This window comes from Mauremys mutica, chromosome 3, assembly GCF_020497125.1.
Source record: "Mauremys mutica isolate MM-2020 ecotype Southern chromosome 3, ASM2049712v1, whole genome shotgun sequence".
Lineage (NCBI taxonomy): Eukaryota > Metazoa > Chordata > Testudines > Geoemydidae > Mauremys > Mauremys mutica.
In genome coordinates, this window is record NC_059074.1 from 69,600,311 (window position 1) to 69,620,952 (window position 20,642).

At 41.1% G+C, this 20,642-nt stretch overlaps 1 protein-coding gene across 1 annotated transcript in view; it reads right to left on the bottom strand.

Moving 5' to 3' along the window:
• Positions 1-6,255: 6,255 nt before the first annotated feature.
• The window catches only part of UBE2J1 (ubiquitin conjugating enzyme E2 J1), a 55,894-nt gene continuing 41,507 nt past the window's right edge, over positions 6,256-20,642 (bottom strand). The window contains exons 7-8 of the mRNA XM_045011547.1: positions 20,464-20,598; positions 6,256-7,337 (exon numbers count right to left, since the gene is read on the bottom strand). Of these exons, the coding sequence (XP_044867482.1) occupies positions 7,068-7,337; positions 20,464-20,598 (405 nt within the window). The 3' untranslated portion in view covers positions 6,256-7,067. The remainder of the gene's footprint in view (positions 7,338-20,463; positions 20,599-20,642) is intronic.

The window sequence follows — 20,642 nt, forward strand, 5'->3', positions numbered from 1 at the left end:
CTCCCTGATAATTAGTAATGGGCTGCAGGGGCACCTTACTAAGCCCCTTTAACTCTTTACACTTCTGACTCAAATCAAAGCTTCTGCAATAATCCCTCACTATTTAAAAAAGGTGATGCCAGTAGAAATTTTGCTTTAACCTGTCCATGTTCTTTTCATGCCCAGGTGCCCTGCAAATGGACCATCATGAGCTAACTTTAGCAAGTCACCTCTGTATCCCTCAGGTACCACACACTGTTTGCAAATCCTACCATGAGGATGTTTTTTCCCTGTAGGGGATTTTTTATACAACAAACCAAATTGCATGAAAAATCTGCTTCTCCCTACCCCAGCTGGGGCTTGATTCTGAGCATCAGCTCTGGCCCTCTCTCACAAAACATCATTTTGCTGAGCCATAATAAACTCCTTCTGTATTTCATTCAAGTTTAGAGCCACCTCTGACACATAAGACAAATTCTCAACTGGCATAAACAGAGACATTCTCTAGCCCAGTGGTCACCAACCGATCACAATGCTAGAGGATCTCCCAGTTCATCACGATCCCCAGTGGTGCAGCGTGGCTGTCCGATGGCAGACTCCCTATCCTGGCCCCACGCCACTCCTGGAAGCAGCCAGCCAAGGTGGCATTGGGGTCTCCCTCTGCACACTGTTCCTGCCTGCAAGCACCACCCCCAAAGCTCCCATTGGCTGGGAAAGCTACAGGGGCGGTGCTTGCTGAGAAGGGCAGCACGCAGAGCCACATGCCCCTCTCCCCCTCCCAGGGGTTGCAGGGCCACGTTGGCCCCTTCTGGTAGCAGTGTGAGGCCAGGGTAGGCAGAGAGCTGCAACCGCACCTCAACCCCCAGCCCTGAGCCCCCTCCCGAGCCAGCATCCTATACCCCAGAGCCAGCACTCTGTACCCCCTCCTGCACCCCAACACTGTGTCCCAGCCCAGAGCCCCCTCCTGCACCTCAAGCCCCTGCTCAGCCTCAGCCCAGAGCCCCCTCCCACACTGCAAACCCCTCAGCCCCAGCCCAAACCCCAACCAGCTACCCCAGCCCTGTGAAAGTGAGTGAAGGTGGGGGAGCGCCACGGGCGGCTGCAGGCACCAGCGAAGGAAGCAGGTGCTTGGGGCGGCCGATGGAAAGGGGTGGCACGTCTGGGTCTTCAGTGACAATTCAGTGGTGGGTCTCTAATGAAGTGGCATGATTGAGCTGCCACTGAAGTGCCACTGATTGGCTTTATTTTATTTTTATTTTTTTGCTTCACCTCTTGGGGCGGCAAAAACACTGGAGCTGGCCCTGGAGAGAGCGAGCGACCGGGGGGGGGAGGACTTTGGTGAAGGGGCGGGGCAGATCCTGGGTTGCCCTTAGATTCAAAAAGTGATTTTGAGCGTAAAAAGGTTGGAGACCACTCCTCTAGCCTGTTCATAATTTCCCTCACTGACATCATGCAGGGAACCTGCATCAGAGCCATACTTTTCCTGTGACCTGGTCACAATATTAACCTGATTAAACATAGTTGAAATATCATTACCAATCAAGACATCAGCAGGTAATATAATACCAACCGCCCTATCACCTTCAAAAATTTTCCATTCAAGGAGATACTGACCAAAAGCGCTTTTACAGAAAGCGCAGAGAAAGCCAATATGTTCACACTCTTATCTGGCAACAAATCTCCCTCTCAGACCGATTCCCTTTTACCTAAAGTAATATCAGTGGCTGAAATCTCACCATCAAGTACACACAATTCCATTGACCTTTGCATTCTTTATGAATTCCTCACTACCCCTCCACATCTCAGTCCTGATATAATTTGTGAGGTTGGATGCTTTCCTCTTCCACCACCTATTCTGGAATTAAAGTGGTAGCTTTAACACCTGCCAGGTTAGGATTTGTACTCGAGGTGGCAATGCTAGAGCTTATATGAGTAGCATTTGTAAACAAAGTGACAGCATTAAAATTTATTGTAGTGTTTGTTGGTGCAGGTTGTGGAATGTTTTTAAGCTTTGGGCCATTTGATTTTATATGGCATGGGGTCCCAGATTAATGGTTTCCCCTTCAGGTGAGAGGATTTATGTTCTGGGCTCCCATGAGATTTTCTAATAAAGTTGGGGTTAGATTTACTGGGGTGTACAGGGATTACCTTTCTCCTGGGGTTTCCACCCTTCACAAGCTCTGTTTTCTATAAATTCATCAGTGATATCTGCTCTCTGTAAGACTGAGGCTATGTCTATACTACAGACCTTACAGCAGCACAACTGTACTGCTGCAGCTGCGCTGCTGTAAGGTCTCCCCGTAAAAGCAGTATGCTGATGGGAGACTCCCATAGGCATAATTAAACCACACCCCACAATGAGCAGCAGTAGCCATGTTGGCAGGAGAGTGTCTCCCACTGATATAGCATTGTCCACATTGGCATTTTTGTCAGTGAAACTTGTGTCAGTCAGGGGTGTGTTTTTTTCCCACACTGTTGACCGACAAAAGTTTTACTGACAGAAGTGCTAGTGTAGACATAGTCTGAATCAGGCTGTCTATTGCATATTGCAGCTCTGATTTCTTCAGGAGCCATTTTAGGAATCTTTCCAGAGTAATTATATCTAGCAGTTTATCAAAGTCACCATAAGCTTTTTCCCCCTTAACCCACTTTTTAACGTAAATCAAGAAATTTATGAGTACAATCTACATAAGTAACATTACCAGAAATTCTTAGATTTCTGAATTTTAGCCTATAAGACTCAGTGGTAATCTTAAACTATTCAATATAATTTCTCTAAACTTTACATAAATCAAAAGCCTCCTCTACCCCTATTTCATTGGATACCTCTCTGGCCTTTCCAGTCTGTTTGTTTATCAGGCATCCACTGGTCTTCATGAATTTTGTCAATATCAAAGGTGATGCTCAAAGGTGGATAAAATACTTCAATACATTCAGAGTCTTTATGAATTGGGCGGATTTTATGTCAGTCTGTTATTCAGAGAAGATGGAATTTCAGGCTGTGGCTGCTGTTCCTTCTGCCTGTCTAGGACTCAGAGCTGCAGTTCATGAGCATCTTTCTCAGTCTCCAGCTGTTCCATTCACATTATGTGAGCTTCCTTTTCAATTTCAGCCTCTGCTCAGTGTCTCTGGTACACTCTCTCGTCTGCATCCTCACCCTTCTCCTTCATTCTAAATTCTGGCATTTTTTCTTAATGCTTTTACTGTTGCCAGTGTTTGCATTCTTTTGTTCCTATTCTGAGAAAATTGGTCATCTCCTGATCTGAGATGTTCCCTGTAAGGTCCATTTTCTTATCTTCACATAATTTACGTTCTTTTGTGTTCATAAAAATTTTTGTGAAGATAATGGACCTTACATTGTGTTCATAGCTTCATAGGGTCATGACTCACTGATGGTCACTAATCTTTAACCCTTAAAACTCTCAGTATTAAATTTAAGTCTTAGATAAGGTGGGGTTCTGAGCCAAAGCCCAATTGACCTGTGATGATGTGTATCCTGCCCAAGACTTCGCCAAATGTCACTTTGCCTGGTATGGGTCACAGCTGAGAATGCCAAATTCAGGACAGACTGTAAGAAACAGGGCAGAAACACACCAAAACTGGTGGTTTATTCTATCATAAGATTTCACCAAACCAGTAACAAAAGTGAACTCTTGTATCACTGCCCTAGTTCACAGAGAGCCAAATAATAGACCCCTAGGCATTCCAGCCCCCAATCACCAACCAGACAACTGGACTTGGTGATGAAAGGTTCTTAAAACCAAAATTCACCACGTTAGGTTCTTCCAATCCCAAAGGATCAGACACTCACCCCCAGGTCAACATGTACTTTCAGGATCTCATCAAATACCATGCTGCAGCCAATCTTTAGTAAACTAATTAAAGATTTATTTTAAAAAAAGAAAAGAAGGGAGTTATTAAATGGTTTAAGGAATCATATACATTACAATTGATTTCCATGTCTGTAGAGGTCAGGGTAACAGTAGCAATGGTAATTCTGCTACCTTGCAATGTGTCTCTCAGGATCACCCAAAAAGATTGGGGGTCATCAGTCCTTTGTTCAAAGCTCCCTTCTTGTTAGAAAAATCACAGTCCAGAGAAATGGAGAAGGACTGAAGACAAAGAGTGTTGTCCGAGTGTACAATTTACACTCACAGCACATGTGAATGGAAAGTTACTGGCACAAATATGGAGTCCTGGGTCACATGTTCCTTGCTGAGTCATGAGACATTCATTGCCTATATGTGCCTGAAGAAAGAGACCTTGGGAGGGGTCCCTGGAAGAGCTGATTGTCCTTAATGGGCCATCAAGCAGGCTGGCTAGCCTTGGTGTAAATCTGTCTTGGGGCATGGAGGGGTTTACTCAGAAACACAACAGGTTTCAGATACAAATACAGAGCAAAGTTTCATAACTTCATATACAATGATGATACACGCAATAAACAGGACAATCATACTTAGCAGACTATAACTTATCCGATACGTTACACAACATACTTTGGATAATATTTATTACAATTGTGTAACAGTGGTGATACATCAGTGATGATATATTACCATAAACGTGGTCACCTTTCTTTTATACAACATCACAATGGGCTCTTCAAACTAGCAGAGAAAGGTCTAATGCTAGCCAGTGTCTGGAAGTTGAAGCTTGAGAAATTCAACTGGAAATAAAACAAGTTTTAAATAGTAAGAGTAAGTAACTATTGGAACAACTTACCAAGGATCATGGTGGCATCTCCATCACTGACAATTTTTAAATGAAGCTTGGATGTTTTTTCTAAAAGATATGCTCAAGGAATTATTTTGGGAATTTCTATGGCCTGTTATATAGGTCAGACCAGATGATCTCAATGGTTCCTTCTGGAATTGGAATCTATGAAAAAAAAGAGCGCAATCCTGCCCCTATCTTTGGGTACAGAAGGCTTTGTGCAGCAGCTTTACTTACATTCTGCTGCAAAAGGGCAAGAGCAGAATTTGGCTGATGGATGTATCCCTGAGAATTTGGTAGGTTTGAAGGTGGGTCTCAGGGCCTGTTCTGCAAGGTGACAGCAAATCTCTCAGAGGAACAATCAGGAAGAAACTCTGCAAGGGTATCCTACTGATGGTTTTTTCTTCAGAGCCCTCTCGTAAGGGAAAGAATGATCTGGGCCCAGGCTTGCAAATGTGAACAACAAGCACATTTAAACAATGCACCAACTAGGAAAAAACTTATTTCAGGAATACGTGGTCTATAGATTTTAAATATATTCCTACCAAAATTAATATACTTAGTGCAGAAAAATACTTTTACTCATTTCACCACAGGAAACCAGACTGTCCTCCTTCCAGACTTGAAGACAATGCAAGATTTAAGTAACTGCTGATCTACCTAGACATGCTGTATACTTTTATTGTAAATGTTTAATTAAACTAAGATGCTTTGATGTATATACATCCTGTTTGTATGTATAGCAGAGGAGCACTAATTCACAATAACCACTGGGAATCCATTTCTGAATTTTGCAAGTTAGCAAATGAATAAATTAAACACACACACAAAAGATGTAATTTGTCCATTAATTTTCACAAGTGTAAAATTGTACTTATTTATAATGCTTAGGAGTACATTAGCATGTAGTATATTTTGTAATGTTGATATGAGAGCTGACTACAGCACTCTTATCTTTGCTAAGAAATAGGGTGGGACAGTCTGGCTTTACTGAGAACTATCATAGTTGCCACTAGTAAAGTGAAAATTACTGAGGTTCTTTTGGGTCTTAAATGAGCAATGGTAGATTGCCTTGATTATCAATACAGTCAGATAATGGGAAAATGATTACCCCATTGAACTTGTTCTTTATGAATTCAAGATCAGCCCAGAGGGCTCCTATCTAGGGTTGCCAACTGTGGTTGGACGTATTCCTGGAGGTGTCATCACATGACAATCTTTAACTGAAGATTAATCTTTAATTCCTGGAGACTCCAGGACCATCCTGGAGGATTGGCAACCCTTCCCCTATCTGAAGTGCCAGCACCTACAATGAATAAATGGTGATATACACATGAATGCTGTAATTGTAATATGCTGGAAAGGTATTTATAAACTTTTCTTGAAGTATTGCAATGAGGTGCAAGAAAAAAAATTGTGTAAATGAGGCTTGAATTGCGATAATTCATTAGAGCCAAGGGTTTCATGAAAGCTTCCCTCAAGCTTGTCCATGCATAGCAGAGTTTCAGCACGAAAATATTTAGATTTTTTTTAAGCAAATAACAGCACATATGAAACATTCAATGTAATGCATTATGTATATTTCTGGAATAATTAAAAGACAATAGCTCTGGGTAAATAATTATATTACATATTTATAACTATTGCAATAATAGACGTTTTATATAATCTTCAAATTTAAAAAAGCAAGATATACAATTGAGAGTATTAGAAGACGACATTCAAATCTTGCAAAAGATTATCCAATCTAACTTTAAAAAAAATTAAAAAAAAAAATAAAGCAAACAATTTTCTGGCCCCTTTTTTCACAGAGAGCACAGTCTCAGAACAACATTTCATGCATTTTTCTAGAATTGTCTTGTTGTAAATAAAAGTGGTTACAAAATATTATCCCCTTCTGAATTGAGAGCACACGCAACGCAACACATAGACACTGCGTTTCATTTTTAAAAGTCCTTCCCCCAACGTAAATTTTTATACTCACTCAAATATGGGTGACTATCTGCACCCATGTTCTACAGAGAAAAAGTGTTGAAAACCCCTCTTTTTTTTAACTGCCTCCTTTTATCAGTAAATAAGGTATACACAAATGATACTTTCTTTCCCCCACCCTTTACATATTATGCTCGTATTCAACCAAATTGTTTCCCCAAGTATCTAGTGGGTATTCATGGATCATTAACAGTTGTTAGTATTCATAGAAATGTCAACATTTGTCATCCTTACTAAGCAATGTACCTAAAGGTATATTAACATTTGTAAGGACTTAAAAGAGTAAATAAAAAAGTAACCTTCTGTAAACAGTTCTCATGTCATACCCAATACAGAATATTTAATGAAGCATTCAAGTCACTGCTCTTAAGACAGAGACAATTTTATAACTCAAATACATAGTCATTGGCCAGATATACCCGTCGGAATATAAGCGCTGCCAATGCTAAAGTCAGAAGGACAATCAGAACAGTTGATCCAGTGTGGCTTGTGTGGACTCTTGGTTGCTGCACCTGATTAAAGTTAGTTGAAGATGGCACTCTTCTCTGACTCTGCTGCTGGGCACGGCGCTGGCGAGGGCTCATGGAGGTATTATTAGATATAGGCTGAGTATGCTCTTGATTAGGTGGTGTGGAGTTATTCTGAATTTCAGACTAAAAAGAAAAAAGTGAATATTGTTTTTAAACCAGGACAGTCTGTGCATCAGCAATGTACATACCTCTACATTTAAGAACAAAGCCTACTCTTCCGATGTAATGTTGATCTGAAAGTCAGCCACAGGTGAAAGCCTCTTTATAGTATAGTTTCAACCAACTTCTGTTATAGAGCACTGTTCCAAACCCTATGGCTCTCTAGCCAAACATTCAGAATACACACCCTTCTACACACCTCCCAGCCTTGTTCTCCCAACCACTGTCATCCCAACTACATGAGGTGCTGACAATCACCACTCCTGCCTATCACATGCTACTGCTCCCCTTGTTTGTCTCTGGATATCGTAATAAGGCATTAATGTAGAAATTATCTGCATTAAACTATGTTCATCAACAATTTGCCTGTCAACTTAGGACCTTGCCTCAGGAAGTATGTACCACAGGACCTAACTACATAGTTCAATTCCTTGCTATGTTGCTACAAACACACACTTTTTTAATGCAGTTTCTGGACTTTTGCTCATTCCCTTGCTGCACTGAAGGAGCACAGAGGTATTTGCCATTTAGATAATTTGATTCCCCATGAAATTCCAAGCCACTGTGTGTAAGAAGCACTGTTCTACCATTTTTAAAACTTGAGTCTAAAAAGCTGTCTCTACTCCATGGTTTTGTGTTTTCTTTGTCATAATTGCTACCTCACATTTTGGGTCCCTGTATCTCAACAACGTTTTCAAGTGAAATATTTTAAACAGTTAAATAAAATATTTTATCCTTAAACTAGTCCTTAGCATCTAGGTACTTAAGCACAAACAGTTTACACTGCACAAATGGAAAACACTGCAAATCATATTGGAACCAGTGTTAAAGGATGAAATTGGCCATAAAGAAAGTTATAAAAATAGTATACAAAGCTGAGCAAAATTAGGAATTTCCATGTCATGGGAAACCCCAAAATTTGTTTTCAGCCCAAAAAATCACAAAAAAACCTAAATATTTGATTTTGGTTTACTGAACTAAACCAAAATGCTTTGTTTGACTGAGTTCAAATTTGAAAATTTTATTAAAGTTAATGTTTAAAATTAAATAGACAAGTTAAGAGGGAAGGTACTGTACATCTGGGGTCAGGCTTAAGTTATGAGGGATTGCAGGTATCGGTTGCAAGGATGAAGAGATACATACATATCACATAACCAGCACAGACCCAGATTGAGGTGCGGGGGTTTTACACTGTAATTTTCCCCATAGTGACGTGTTGGCTTTTGAGAGTTGTAATTTGGGAGCTTGATCTCTCCTGGCTGGACGATGTCTTCCATAATGCACCCAGTCTTGTGACTCCCATTATGCACCATGCAGCTCGGTCACAGGGAAATCCACACTGCATTATGAGACACATGGTCCTCCAGGTATCCTAGCCAACAGCATAGAATGGAGATCTGAACTACAACTCCCACAAGGAGACTTCAGTGTGCAATAAAAACTAATGATGGACAAAAGAAACACTGTCGTGTATTGAAAAGAAATCCTAATGTCCATGAGATATGTTGTACCCTCCTATGTAATAGGACAAAGGATTCTGGAACTCCAGAGATTCACCTTGAAGTTTCCTTTACATGATATTTCCAGCAGGGGTCTAAACAGATAGAGAACTTCAAATCCACACAGTCCTGGCCAGCTCTGCTACCATCCTCATGGTATCCTAGAGTGCCCTCACAGCCATGCTGACCTTTCCCCATTATACGAGTATGGCTTCTTCAACAGCAGAAATGATTTCCACTGCAGCCACACAGCAGTAAGGACCTATTCGGGCATGCACTGAGCCTACAGGAATGTTTCTAAGGAAGACCTAGGACCACTCTTTAGGCAAGGGCAAATTATGCACAGATCCCTTTGATTTGTAAGGTCTGTCCTGGGTGGCAGGTGGTGCTAGGGCCAAAGAAAATTAGATTTAGAGACTTTTAGATTTTGAAACTTTAGAAAAACTTTAGATCCACAGAAACAACTACATCCACCACAGCTGGCATCTGATAACGGGATCCGTTTATTAAAGATACAAAACTGAACTGAAATTAAGTACTCTAAGTGGAAACAATGGTTGTGAGCCATGAAATTATCAGCATTGCTTCTTGGTTCCTTGTTACATCAACAACTCTCTGCTGTCATTATTTCCAGATTAAAAGACAATCACTGTCCCCCATCCTAGGTCTCAGCCAGGAAGACGCTTGATAGCAAACTGGAGCCAAACTAGGGTTTGGCAGGGTGCAGCCAAAAGGAGGGGAAAAAGGGTGGCAATTTGGCTGCTCTGGGACCTTCCTTCCCTGCTGCGGATGGCCAGGTGACGGCTGGCTGACCGGACACTGAGCCCTGCCAGGGTGGCAGCCAGGACCTTGACCCTGGAGTGCACTGCGGGGAGCCAGGGGACAGCCAGCTGTCCAGACCCAGAGCTTGCTTTGCCTCCAGCATTTATAATGGTGTTAAATATATTTTAGAAAGTGTTTTTAATGTATAAGGGGGGGGGGCACTCAGAGGCTTGCTGTGTGAAAGGGGTCACCAGTACAAAAGTCTGAGAACCCCTGTACTAGCGCGAGCCTTGCTACCACAAGTTTGTATAACTGGCTTGGGAGGCTCACTCCTAGATGCAGTGTAGACATCCAGATGTAGACATCTGACTGAGGAGAGACAGATACCCAACAGCAGGGTGAGAGTTGTGGCATAGCTATTTGCTGGTGCCCCTTGGGCAAATACCAGTTACAGGCTCAAAGGGGCTGGCTCCCAAAGGTAAACATAAGACTTGGGAGATAGTGGTGGATCTTCCTATCCTGGAGGAAGGAGGGGGAAACCTTGAGTCTTCTCAGACTGAGATACTGGTGAGAGGATTCAGAGGTGATCTGAAACCTAGGTTTTAGTTAATCTGAAGAGGCCCAATATGAGTTATTTGATAAAATAAAAGCTATTTTTTAACAGTGCACTGCACCCAAATAAAGTGTTTTAACACTGACCTCCCCCCCGTTAAAGTTAATAACGTCACAGCCTTTCACTTCAAAATCCATCCCTGCAGCTATGCTTCATTCTCTTGCAAATCTTGATCAACAGATATACCACGTGTGATGTTATTGACATGAACTGTGACTGTATAGATCACTGTGGCAACCAAGGTCCTATAGTTGCACCAAATCTTGTACAAAGGAGGTCAAGTAAGGTGTCTATGGAAAGGTTGTAATTTGCTGGTCATGATTATGCTGTCTGTATGTGTGTATTGGCTATGTACTTGTATCTCGATGTATTTGATTCTAAGTAGCATCAGTGAAGCATTTGGTCAGCTTCTTGAGAATGGGCACTTATTCAGAATAGTCCTATCCAGTGAAACACTTAACTGACAATGAACTTTGGGAGACACCAATCCAAATCTGAGCCTTCCTGGGAACATTCAAACAAATATATAAACAATTGTGTCAGCCTGCAAAAAGCTGAATCATTCATTGACATGTGACATGCCCAGGTGGCTACAAATGCCATCTTTGTTGCTGTGATTTTGCACAGAAGAACAAAGGGGTTTCCACCCACAAGAGAGAGAATATACAAGGCCCTGGAAGCCTCCCCATTTTGTCTTCAGCTGGCTCAAAAGATGGCCTCTCCACCCCAAAGAGATGCCTGAAAGAAACTGGGACAAAGGACTGCAACTATGGGGGTAAGAGTGATTGCTGGACCCAGGCCAGAAACCACAACGTTGGTCTGAACAGGACTGGGTCCAGACTAGGAAGGAGTATAGTCTGTGAAAGAAGCTTATTGGAACATCTCTGAGGGTGAGATTTACCTGTATTCAGTTTCCTACTGCATTAGGCTTAGACTTGTGTGTTTTGTTTTATTTTGCTTGGTAACTTACTTTGCTCTGTTATTTCTTGGAACCACTTAAATCCTACTTTTTATACTTACTAAAATCACTTTTGCTTATTAATTAACCCAGAGTATGTAATGAATACCTAGGGGAGCAAACAGCTGTGCATCTCTCTCCATCAATATTATAGAGAGCAGACAATTTATGAGTTCACCCTGTATAAAATTTATACAGAGTAAAACGGATTTATTTGGGGTTTGGATCCCATTGAGAGCTGGGTGTCTGGGTGCTAGAGACAGGAGCACTTACTAAGCCGTTTTCAGTTATGTCTGTAGCTTTGGGGGGGTGGGTCAGACCCTGGGTCTGTGTTGCGGAGATCAGTATATATCTGGCTCAACAAGACAGGGTTCTGAAGGCAGATAAAACAGGTTCAGAAGTAGTCTCAGCACATCAGGTGGCAGTCCCAAGGGGGTCTCTGTGACCGAACCCGTCACACCATGTTTTAATTTTTTTTTAGCATCCACCCGTCATCTATAATTTAGCAGATCAACTGCATCTTGTCAGTTGCAGTCCTGTAGCGAAGTGGTTCCTTCACAGTGGAAGCAGCCCTGTGCAAAAATAGCCTTTTAAAAATAGCCTTTTAAAAATAAAGACACGAAAACAAAAGAATGGTTCCTTTAACCAGGAGGCAGTGATACAACCACTGAGATCCATTCTACAATTATGCCATTCTCCGCTTAGCTGATTATTTAAGCATGGCGCTATATACAAAAAGGTTCATAGTTACTGTCTAGATATGAACTTTTAAAATTTGCAGATGTTTATGATTTGTGGAATCTTTAAATATCTAGTATCACATCTATCCCATTGTTTATTTAAAGAAATAGCATATTAAAAAAAAAATCCAATTTACTGTTACTAGTGAAGCCAGAATGTTGTCCTCTACCCTCATACACAGTATTGATGTAGCACTTAAAGAGTATTCCAGTTTTTAATGTAACAATATTAATAGATGAGCAATAAGCCTGCTCATATAAACAAACCTGTACTGTAAAGATATAACTTATGACGAGTTTTGTATAACTAACTCAATGGTTTGCCCTCAACTGGAATACTTGTGGTAACCTTATCTCAAAAAAGACACAGCAGAAATAAAAGGAACTTAGGAATGGGTGACAAATTATTAGAGGCATGGACAAACTCCTGTATGAATAAAGAATGGAACGTCAGACTGTATAGTTTAGAGAGAAGACAAATAATAGGAGAAATGACAAATTAATATAGAATAATGTATGATACAGAAAAGATAAGATGGATGGATGTTGCTATTAATTATCTCCTATACTACATGAACAAGGCAACCTTAAATGAAACAGGAAGGGAATCCTTTTAAACACAATAAAAGGAAACAATTTTTGCACAATGCACTTGTGGAACTCATTGCCACAAGACCAATGAGAACATTCACAGTTCATTAGCTATTATAAGAAACTAAGGATCAATATACACCTCTACCCCAATATAACGCGACCTGATATAACATGAATTCGGATATAACGCGGTAAAGCAGCGCTCGGGAGGGGGGGGGGGAGAAGGGCTGCGCACTCCGGCAGATCAAAGCAAGTTCGATATAACACGGTTTCACCTATAACACAATAAGATTTTTTTGGTTCCTGAGTACAGCATTATATCAGGATACAGGTGTAAATCCTTATGCTTCAGGGCATATGCCAAGCACCAATTAATGTAGCTTATGAAGAAGTGTCCCCATAGGTAGGTTTCCTCTATAACTAACCACTAAAGGGTTTCTTGAACCTTTCTTTGATACTGGTCACAGTCAGAGACAAGATACTGGACTAGACGGACATAGTGCTGTGGCTATTACTGTATCCAGTCCCGTCTGAATACTTTAATGATTGCAAAGAGAATATGCCAGTATTTTGCACTGAGGGAGGCACAAATTGTAACTTGTAAATCTGTGTACTGAAATGGCCCATTTGCAGATTTTTTTGTGTCATTTTTACACTGCCTAATTGACTTCCTCAGGAGTTATGTTAAATGGATGTCAAATTCAAGAATCACTGTTATTTTGAGCAGTATGTTATTAGTTAAAAAAACCTTTCTACAGCAAATGTATGCTCTGCATGCATTGAACCAAAAAGCAACCCTATACTTAAGAGAAATTAAAAATTATCTTGACTATTCAAGAGACAAAATGAGGCACATAATTGAATCTAAAACAGAGAAGACTGATGTATTGGAAGAGCCAGAAGAAGCCGTAACTGGGTTTTTAATTTTTTATTAAAAAGTACCCTCATTTCTGTGGAATGCATCTTTAGGATGGATTTGAATAGGGAGGCTTCTTGGAAAATTGGGTTTGGGAATGCATTCAGCACATCGGATGAGAGTGGAAGATGGAACTTAGACAGGAATGGAAGATCATGATATATGTAGCATCAAGGTGAGCAATTGACCTTGAGAGGTTGCTGAGGTTGGGAGAGGAACAAAACAACATATGACATTAGACATGCATATAGCCTAAAAGGCAAGAACAAGGAGTTCTGATCTCATGCAGGAAATCAGACAAACACACAGAAAACCATTACAATATATAATCAAGTTTTTTTGGAGGAGTAAAAAAAATAGAAGTACTATGCAAACTTTAAATTAAATTAATTAGTACTATGGGAAATGCAGTAGCATATACTGTTATAACACCCCTTCACCATTATTAAAATAGAAATTGCCACTATGCGCTAACAGGCTTGAAGACTGAAAAAGAAACACTGAAAGTGAACAAATGCAGATCTATGAAACCATGAGTTTCTGTACCTCACTGATAACTGTGGGCAGTATTCCATCCAAAGCCAACAGAATGGAAACAATGCTCAGCTGATGGCATGAGAAATGCACCACTTCCTCTCCACAGGGAGGAAGGGCCACTGATGGTGCAGAAGAGGGAGAGGGTGTGCTCTCAAAACTGTGCAGAGCCAGAGGACCTTTCAGAAAACCCTGTGGGGATCCTGATAAAGTGGAAACTGCTTCACATACTGTCCTGGACACCTTCCTCCTAACAGTATTATTGTCTTCGTTGTGCTGACACCAGTTCAACAAACAATACCCCTTCTCTCCTTCCAAGTGGAGCAGGGTTAAAGTCATTGAGCAAAAGTTATTGCTGAAAGTAACAAAATTAACTTCAAAGAGGAAGTCTGCTGGAAACGGTTTGGTTTTCTTAAAACTCCTCACCTCTTCCTCTCCCTTTACAACTGGACATATTTCCCACATTTCTGCAGAGCACAACAACAATTTGTTCAGAGACTGGCTACTACTGGCAAGAGGATGAGAATGCTGCACAGGCAACGCTCCCCCGTTTCTACTTTCAGCATGATTACTATTTTGTTCCTCTGTGCTGTGGCCAGGAGTTTATATATCATCAACCTCAATTGTGCCTCCTGCCCAGAATGCCAATTACATGGCCCACAACGGCAGTTAAGGGCTGCTTTAGTACCTTTACCAATTACTGAAGTCCCTGTCGAGAGGATACCCATGGACTTGAAAGGCCCACTGGAGAAGTTGGGCAGGGGCCAGACTGTCCTCGCTGTTCTGGACTATGCCACCCGATACCCAGAAGCTGTCCCCCTACGAAACAAAATGTCCAATATGGTAGCAAAGAATTTGATTCAAATCTTCTCTAGGGTAGCTAAAAAGATCTTGATGGATGAAGGAACCCCCTTCGTGTCAAAGTTGATGAAGGACATACAGGCCGTATACCATCCATCAACTGATGGCCTTGTTGAACGCTTTAATAGGACACTGAAGAACATGATACAGAACGTGGTGAGCCGGGACAGAAAACATTTGATTAACTTACTACCTTACCTGATGTTTGCAATAAGGGAAGGTCCCCAGGCTTCCACTGGGTTTTCCCTCTGGCATACTGGAAATTGCCAAGGAGGACTGGGAAGAACAGCCTAACCAGGGGAGGAACATTATTGCTCATGTGATGCAGATGTGGGACCGAAAAGTCCAAGTCACCCCCACAGTGTGGGAACACCTGGAAAGAGCACAAGAGGCGCCAGAGACCTATTATAAATCGCCAAGCGAAGGTTCGCAAATTCCAGATAGGAGATCAGGTAATGGTGCTAGTGCCCACAGCTGAAAGCAAAGTCCTGGACAGATGTCAGGGCCCATATGAAGTAATAGAAGCCAGCAGGGAGATTGACTATAAGATTTAACAGATTCTACCATGTCAAGCTATTGAAGCCCTGGCAAGACACAGAAGCTTGTGTCGCCCTAGAGACACCACCAGAATATCCCCATAATTGACCCTGAACAAGGGGCAGAAGTTATCAAAATGACTGAATGAAACCACAATGTGTTCTCTGAGAAGCCAGGAAAAGCCACAGAAGTTCATCATCACAGATCCCAGAATAAAGGTGAAGGTTAAACCATACCGGATCCCAGAGGCAAAAAGAGAAGAGATCAGTACCGAAGTTAAGAGGATGTCAGATCTAGGAGTCATTGAGGAGTACCATAGTCAGTGGTCTAGTGCAATCGTTCTGGTACTTAATCGAGATGGCACTACGAAATACTGGAATGACTTTGGAAAATTAAACAAGGTGTCCCGGTTTGATGCCGACGCCTTACCTCAAATAGGTGAGCTAACTGACCGACTGGGGAAAGCACAATTCTTGTCCAACCCTTCGACCTGACCAAAGGGTATTCGTAAATTCCTCTGGCAAGGGAAGCCAAAAAGGCTGCTTTTTCGACACCAGAAGGATTGTACCAGCACACAGTCCTCCCTTTTGGATTGCACAGGGCTCTTGCAACCTTACAGCAGCTCATCAATAAGCTGTTACATCCACATGCCAAGTAAGCCGCCACTTACTTGGATGATGTGGTCATACATAGCCCAGACTAGGGGATGCACCTAGAAAAGGTGGAAGCAGTACTAGATACCTTGAGGAAAGTGGGTCTCACTGTGAATCCCACCAAGTGTGCTATAGGTCTAGTGGAAGCCAAACACCTTGGGTACATTGTGAGGAGAGGCACAGTGAAACCCCAACTAAACAAGCTAAAGGCAATACAAAGTTGGCCTCGACTGATCGGGAAGAAACAGGTCAGAGCATTTCTGGGGACTGTTGAGTACTACAGGCAATTCATTTCCCACTTTGCTACCAGAGCATACCCATTGATGGACCTCATAAAAGCCTGGGCCCAGACATAATGAAATGGGCCTGAGTGTCTGAAGAAGCTTTTGCAGATCTGAGGACAGCCCTCTGCAGTAATCCAGTGCTAGTAGCGTCAGTCTTTGAGGAGTTTACTAGAAATGGATGCTCTGAGGTAAGGATGGGAGCCGTACTTTCTCAAATGGTAGGGAAGGAAGAACACCCAGTCCTATTCCTCAGTAGGAAACTCTTTCCCAGAGAACAGAAATATGCCGTAGTAGAGAAAGAATGCCTGGCAGTAAAATGGAACTGAATTTCATTGGGTTACCTCACCTTCCTAGTAGCAGATCAGGGCCCATTTTTACTATCTTTGCTCAGGGTAGACTTTTATTAGCTTCAGCTTGAGTTTACCCTAAGAAAGAATAAGAGCAGGTCCTGTAATATAACCCTTCACATTTCACATCTCATTTTCCCTCTGTTCAGCTTTGAGGACTCCTCACTCTCCAGTGACTGAAATGGACAGTCTATTAAACTGGTTCCTACTCCCAAATGGTGGCGGCTCAGAAACATGGGCAGCTTTTGAAACATATGCTCACTGAAGCAATACGAGCAGAAAGATGGACAATCTGATCCCTTAAAATATTAATCTACTTTTGACAGCAGTCCATCACATAAATGTTTATGTAAGTTTAAAGCTTTAATCATTTCATATTTGTCAACTGCTCTGAAAAAAACTGCATGCAGTAGAACTGATAATCTACTGAAGAAAACAGTATTATTAGAAATGGGAATAATTAAATTCTTATTATTTAAAAAGGCTTCTTTTCCAATTGAAACACTAAGATGCCTGTGATTATTTCTGTTGACTCCAGTGAATTAGTTTTAATTAACTCAATACTCTTGAGAGCCAGGATCTGTGGTAAAAAGAATATAATCAAATGGCTTATTCTGAACCTGAACAATCTGGAAGAAATCCTTATTGTGGAAAAATGCATGCTATTAGCATGCTTGTATTTCCACATAGCTCGAAAGTGCACTGCAAGATGCAACAGATGGTCTGACGCGATTTGACGTGTGTTTTTTTTTTTAACCAATTTGCAGCCCATCATTGCTAAAAAAAAACCACCACAGCTTATCTGAGATTTGTCTACAATTTATCAGTGAATTTAGATTGCATTTGAAGCAGTCACAACAGCAGCTGCCCTGGCCCAATACCAGGCCTTAGGCACTTCCAGAATGGCTGGGTTATATAAACACTATCCCTAGCAGTATTAATATGCAAATGTCATAATAAACTGCACAATTTATTTAAAATGGTAAGAATTAATATTTTCATTTACTTAGTCACATTTATTGCAGAGATTATAAAAACAGGAACATAATCTTATTTAAATAAAAGAAAATCTGCAAATCACAGCAAACATACTTTTTTGCCTCTTGTGCATAAGAATATCACACTCTGGTGTAAGAGACTGGGACAGTATGTAGAAGGATAAAGTTCTTGAAACCTTCTTAATAAACTACAGTAGTATTCAGATGGTTAAAGATACACAAATGTTTGTGTATCTTTAACCAACACATGATACAGTTACTGAATGATGCAACACTAGAAGAAAATAAATTGATTATTTATAATATGCAATTAATGGAAGAAATGGAAAAAGAGAAAGGCTACTCTTGTGGTTAAGGCACAGAACTGGAAGTCAGGACATCTGGGTTTTAATCCCAGTTCTGCCACAGACTGCTGGGCAAATCTAGGCAGGTCACTTAGGTCTAATTTTCAGAAATGGCCTCTACAGACTCCCTCACTTTGTGGTATCTACTTCAAGTATTAGCCCTCTCATGGTCCTCTTTACTCTTAAAGCTCTATAGTTGGGAAGTACTGTTTCACTTTTCTTGCCCTATGTGAAGTTATCACAAGGAGCATCCTTTGGCATTTTTAAATTAAATGCACAAGTAACTAAGGGCTAAATCCTCTTCAATATCCAGCCTGAGTAAACATTCTGTGTGTTGGGAAGCAGAATCTTTCTTAATAGATTGTGCTCCGCAATTGCTACTGCAGCCCAAGGAATGCCATAACCTCTGTAGCAGCTGCATACATATCTCAGTGTATGGTGGATCTGTACAGTTCTGGATTCATCAGACCAGCATTCATCAGTACAAAATCAACTATATGATGGGAGTCCCCACAAAAAGTATGGTGATTCCCAGGAGGTGCAGACAGTGTAGAGACTTCCTGCAGCCTGCCTCCCTCCCACTGGTTCCATTGCATTCAGGGCCTTCCAGGTAGTGATTGAAGTGACAGGTAAATTCTAGACTAGACACTAGCAGCAAATTTTTGATGGGGTGGCGGTATGTGTGCATGCACACAAGAGCAAGTGTGCTTAATAACTTAAAGATATAGGAAGAGATTGTAGTATTTGAGGTTTGTTTATTATTAGGATGCAGGTGAGGAATTTGGCTGTTGAGATGGTCAATAAAGGGTAAATGTTATGGAAGTGAAATGATTTTATTATGGCCTGGAGGAGGAAAGCAAAGGAAAGGGCAAAGTCAAAGATGATCTCCAAGTGATGGGCTTCAGGTACAGGGAGGGTGGTGCTGTTATCAACCAATACAGAGAATGGAATTAGTGGAGGTACTTGGGGAGAAAAGGTTAAGAGCTCTATTTTGACTATGTTGATTTTGAGATTATGTCAAGTCATCTAGATGAGTGAAGCCCCAATCAGGGCTTCTCTATATACAAGTAAGAAGACACAGTCCCTGCCTCAAAATCTTACTCAACAGTCAGAGTTGATAATTAAACCCATGTAACTGGATGAAGTTGCCCAAGGATGGGGTGCACAGGGAAAAGAAGAGGGAGCCTAAGAACAGAGCCCAAAGGAAACCAGCAGAGAGGGAATGAAGGGGAAACTGTCCATCATAGAATCATAGAATATCAGGGTTGGAAGGGATCTCAGGAGATCATCTAGTCCTAACCCCTGCTCAAAGCAGGACCAATCCCCAGACAGATTTTTGCCCCAGATCCCTAAATGGCCCCCTCAAGGATTGAACTCACAACCCTAACAATAAAAGAGCAGCTGAAGAGGTAGAAGACCTATGAAAGGACAGTGCCACAGAAGCTCAGAAAAGACAGAATATCACGGAAGGGAAAGTGACTAGCCACACCAAGGGAAGCAGAAAAGACAAGGTTGAAGTATCCATCTTGAGACTTAGCTTAGGGATGACTTAGATGCAGAGGATAACAGTCAGTTTAGAGTAGATAGACTTGGCATTCAGTATAAGGTCAGTAAATTATTACAGCTCTTACAGACAGCCCACTCCATGGCCTTGTCTAGACTAGAATTTAAGATTACATAACACATGCTAACTAACACCTTTTAAGAGTCTTCTATCAATAAGACACAGTTGTCTTTAATGCACTAAAAGAATCAAACTAAAGGCTAGGTTATCCTGATAAGTGCTAACATTACAGCTTAAATCCTAGTCTAGACAAAGCCAATGAATTTGGAAATAAAGCAAAAGAAGGAGAAAGACTAGCGGCTGGAAAGATAATAAAGCCACCCTTGACTCTACCTAAGGACTGGGGAGATGAGATCTTGTTTGTACACAGAAGGAGGGAAAGAGATGGACTGTGACCAAGGGAAGGTAATAGTTGGACGTGGATGAGCTCACAAGGTGGACAGATGGAGAGTCTGGAGGAGGACAGTAAGCGAGATTTCAACATCAGTGCTAATTTTACTTATGTTAGTATAATTAGTCTAATTACTACTTGGTAAATCGGTGTCAATTTTTTTTTTAACAATGGCATGTGCCCGCTCCACATAATTTCTACTTTGGTATACATAGTCTATTTTGTTAACTGCTCTTCGGTCAAAGTATTGATTTCAAGAGTTTATTAAATGTGTAAAGAAAAAGTTTTTTTCCTGATCATCATATAAATATAAGGAAATTCACATGTCTATCTTCTTATATATTCTTACACAACTAAGTATTCCACAATCTTAAAGAAAGTCTCTCATCAGCTAAATAATTCTCTAGACATGTCTATACATTGCTTGGTTTTCAGATTTTGGCCTCCATTTGCAAATCCACTCACATTTAATAAAATTTATCAAACACATCATACCATTGTACTGGTGGTTGGATTCTGGAATGCTCTACTTATACCATCCTGTTGTGACTCAGGTAAGGTGGCAGAGTGGTTCAATTCCGATGTGTTTGGGGATTCAGTGATAGACTTTCTGGATGAATTGATTTCCGCCTAAAGAGAATACATTTGTACATTTCAGATGAGAGATCAAATTA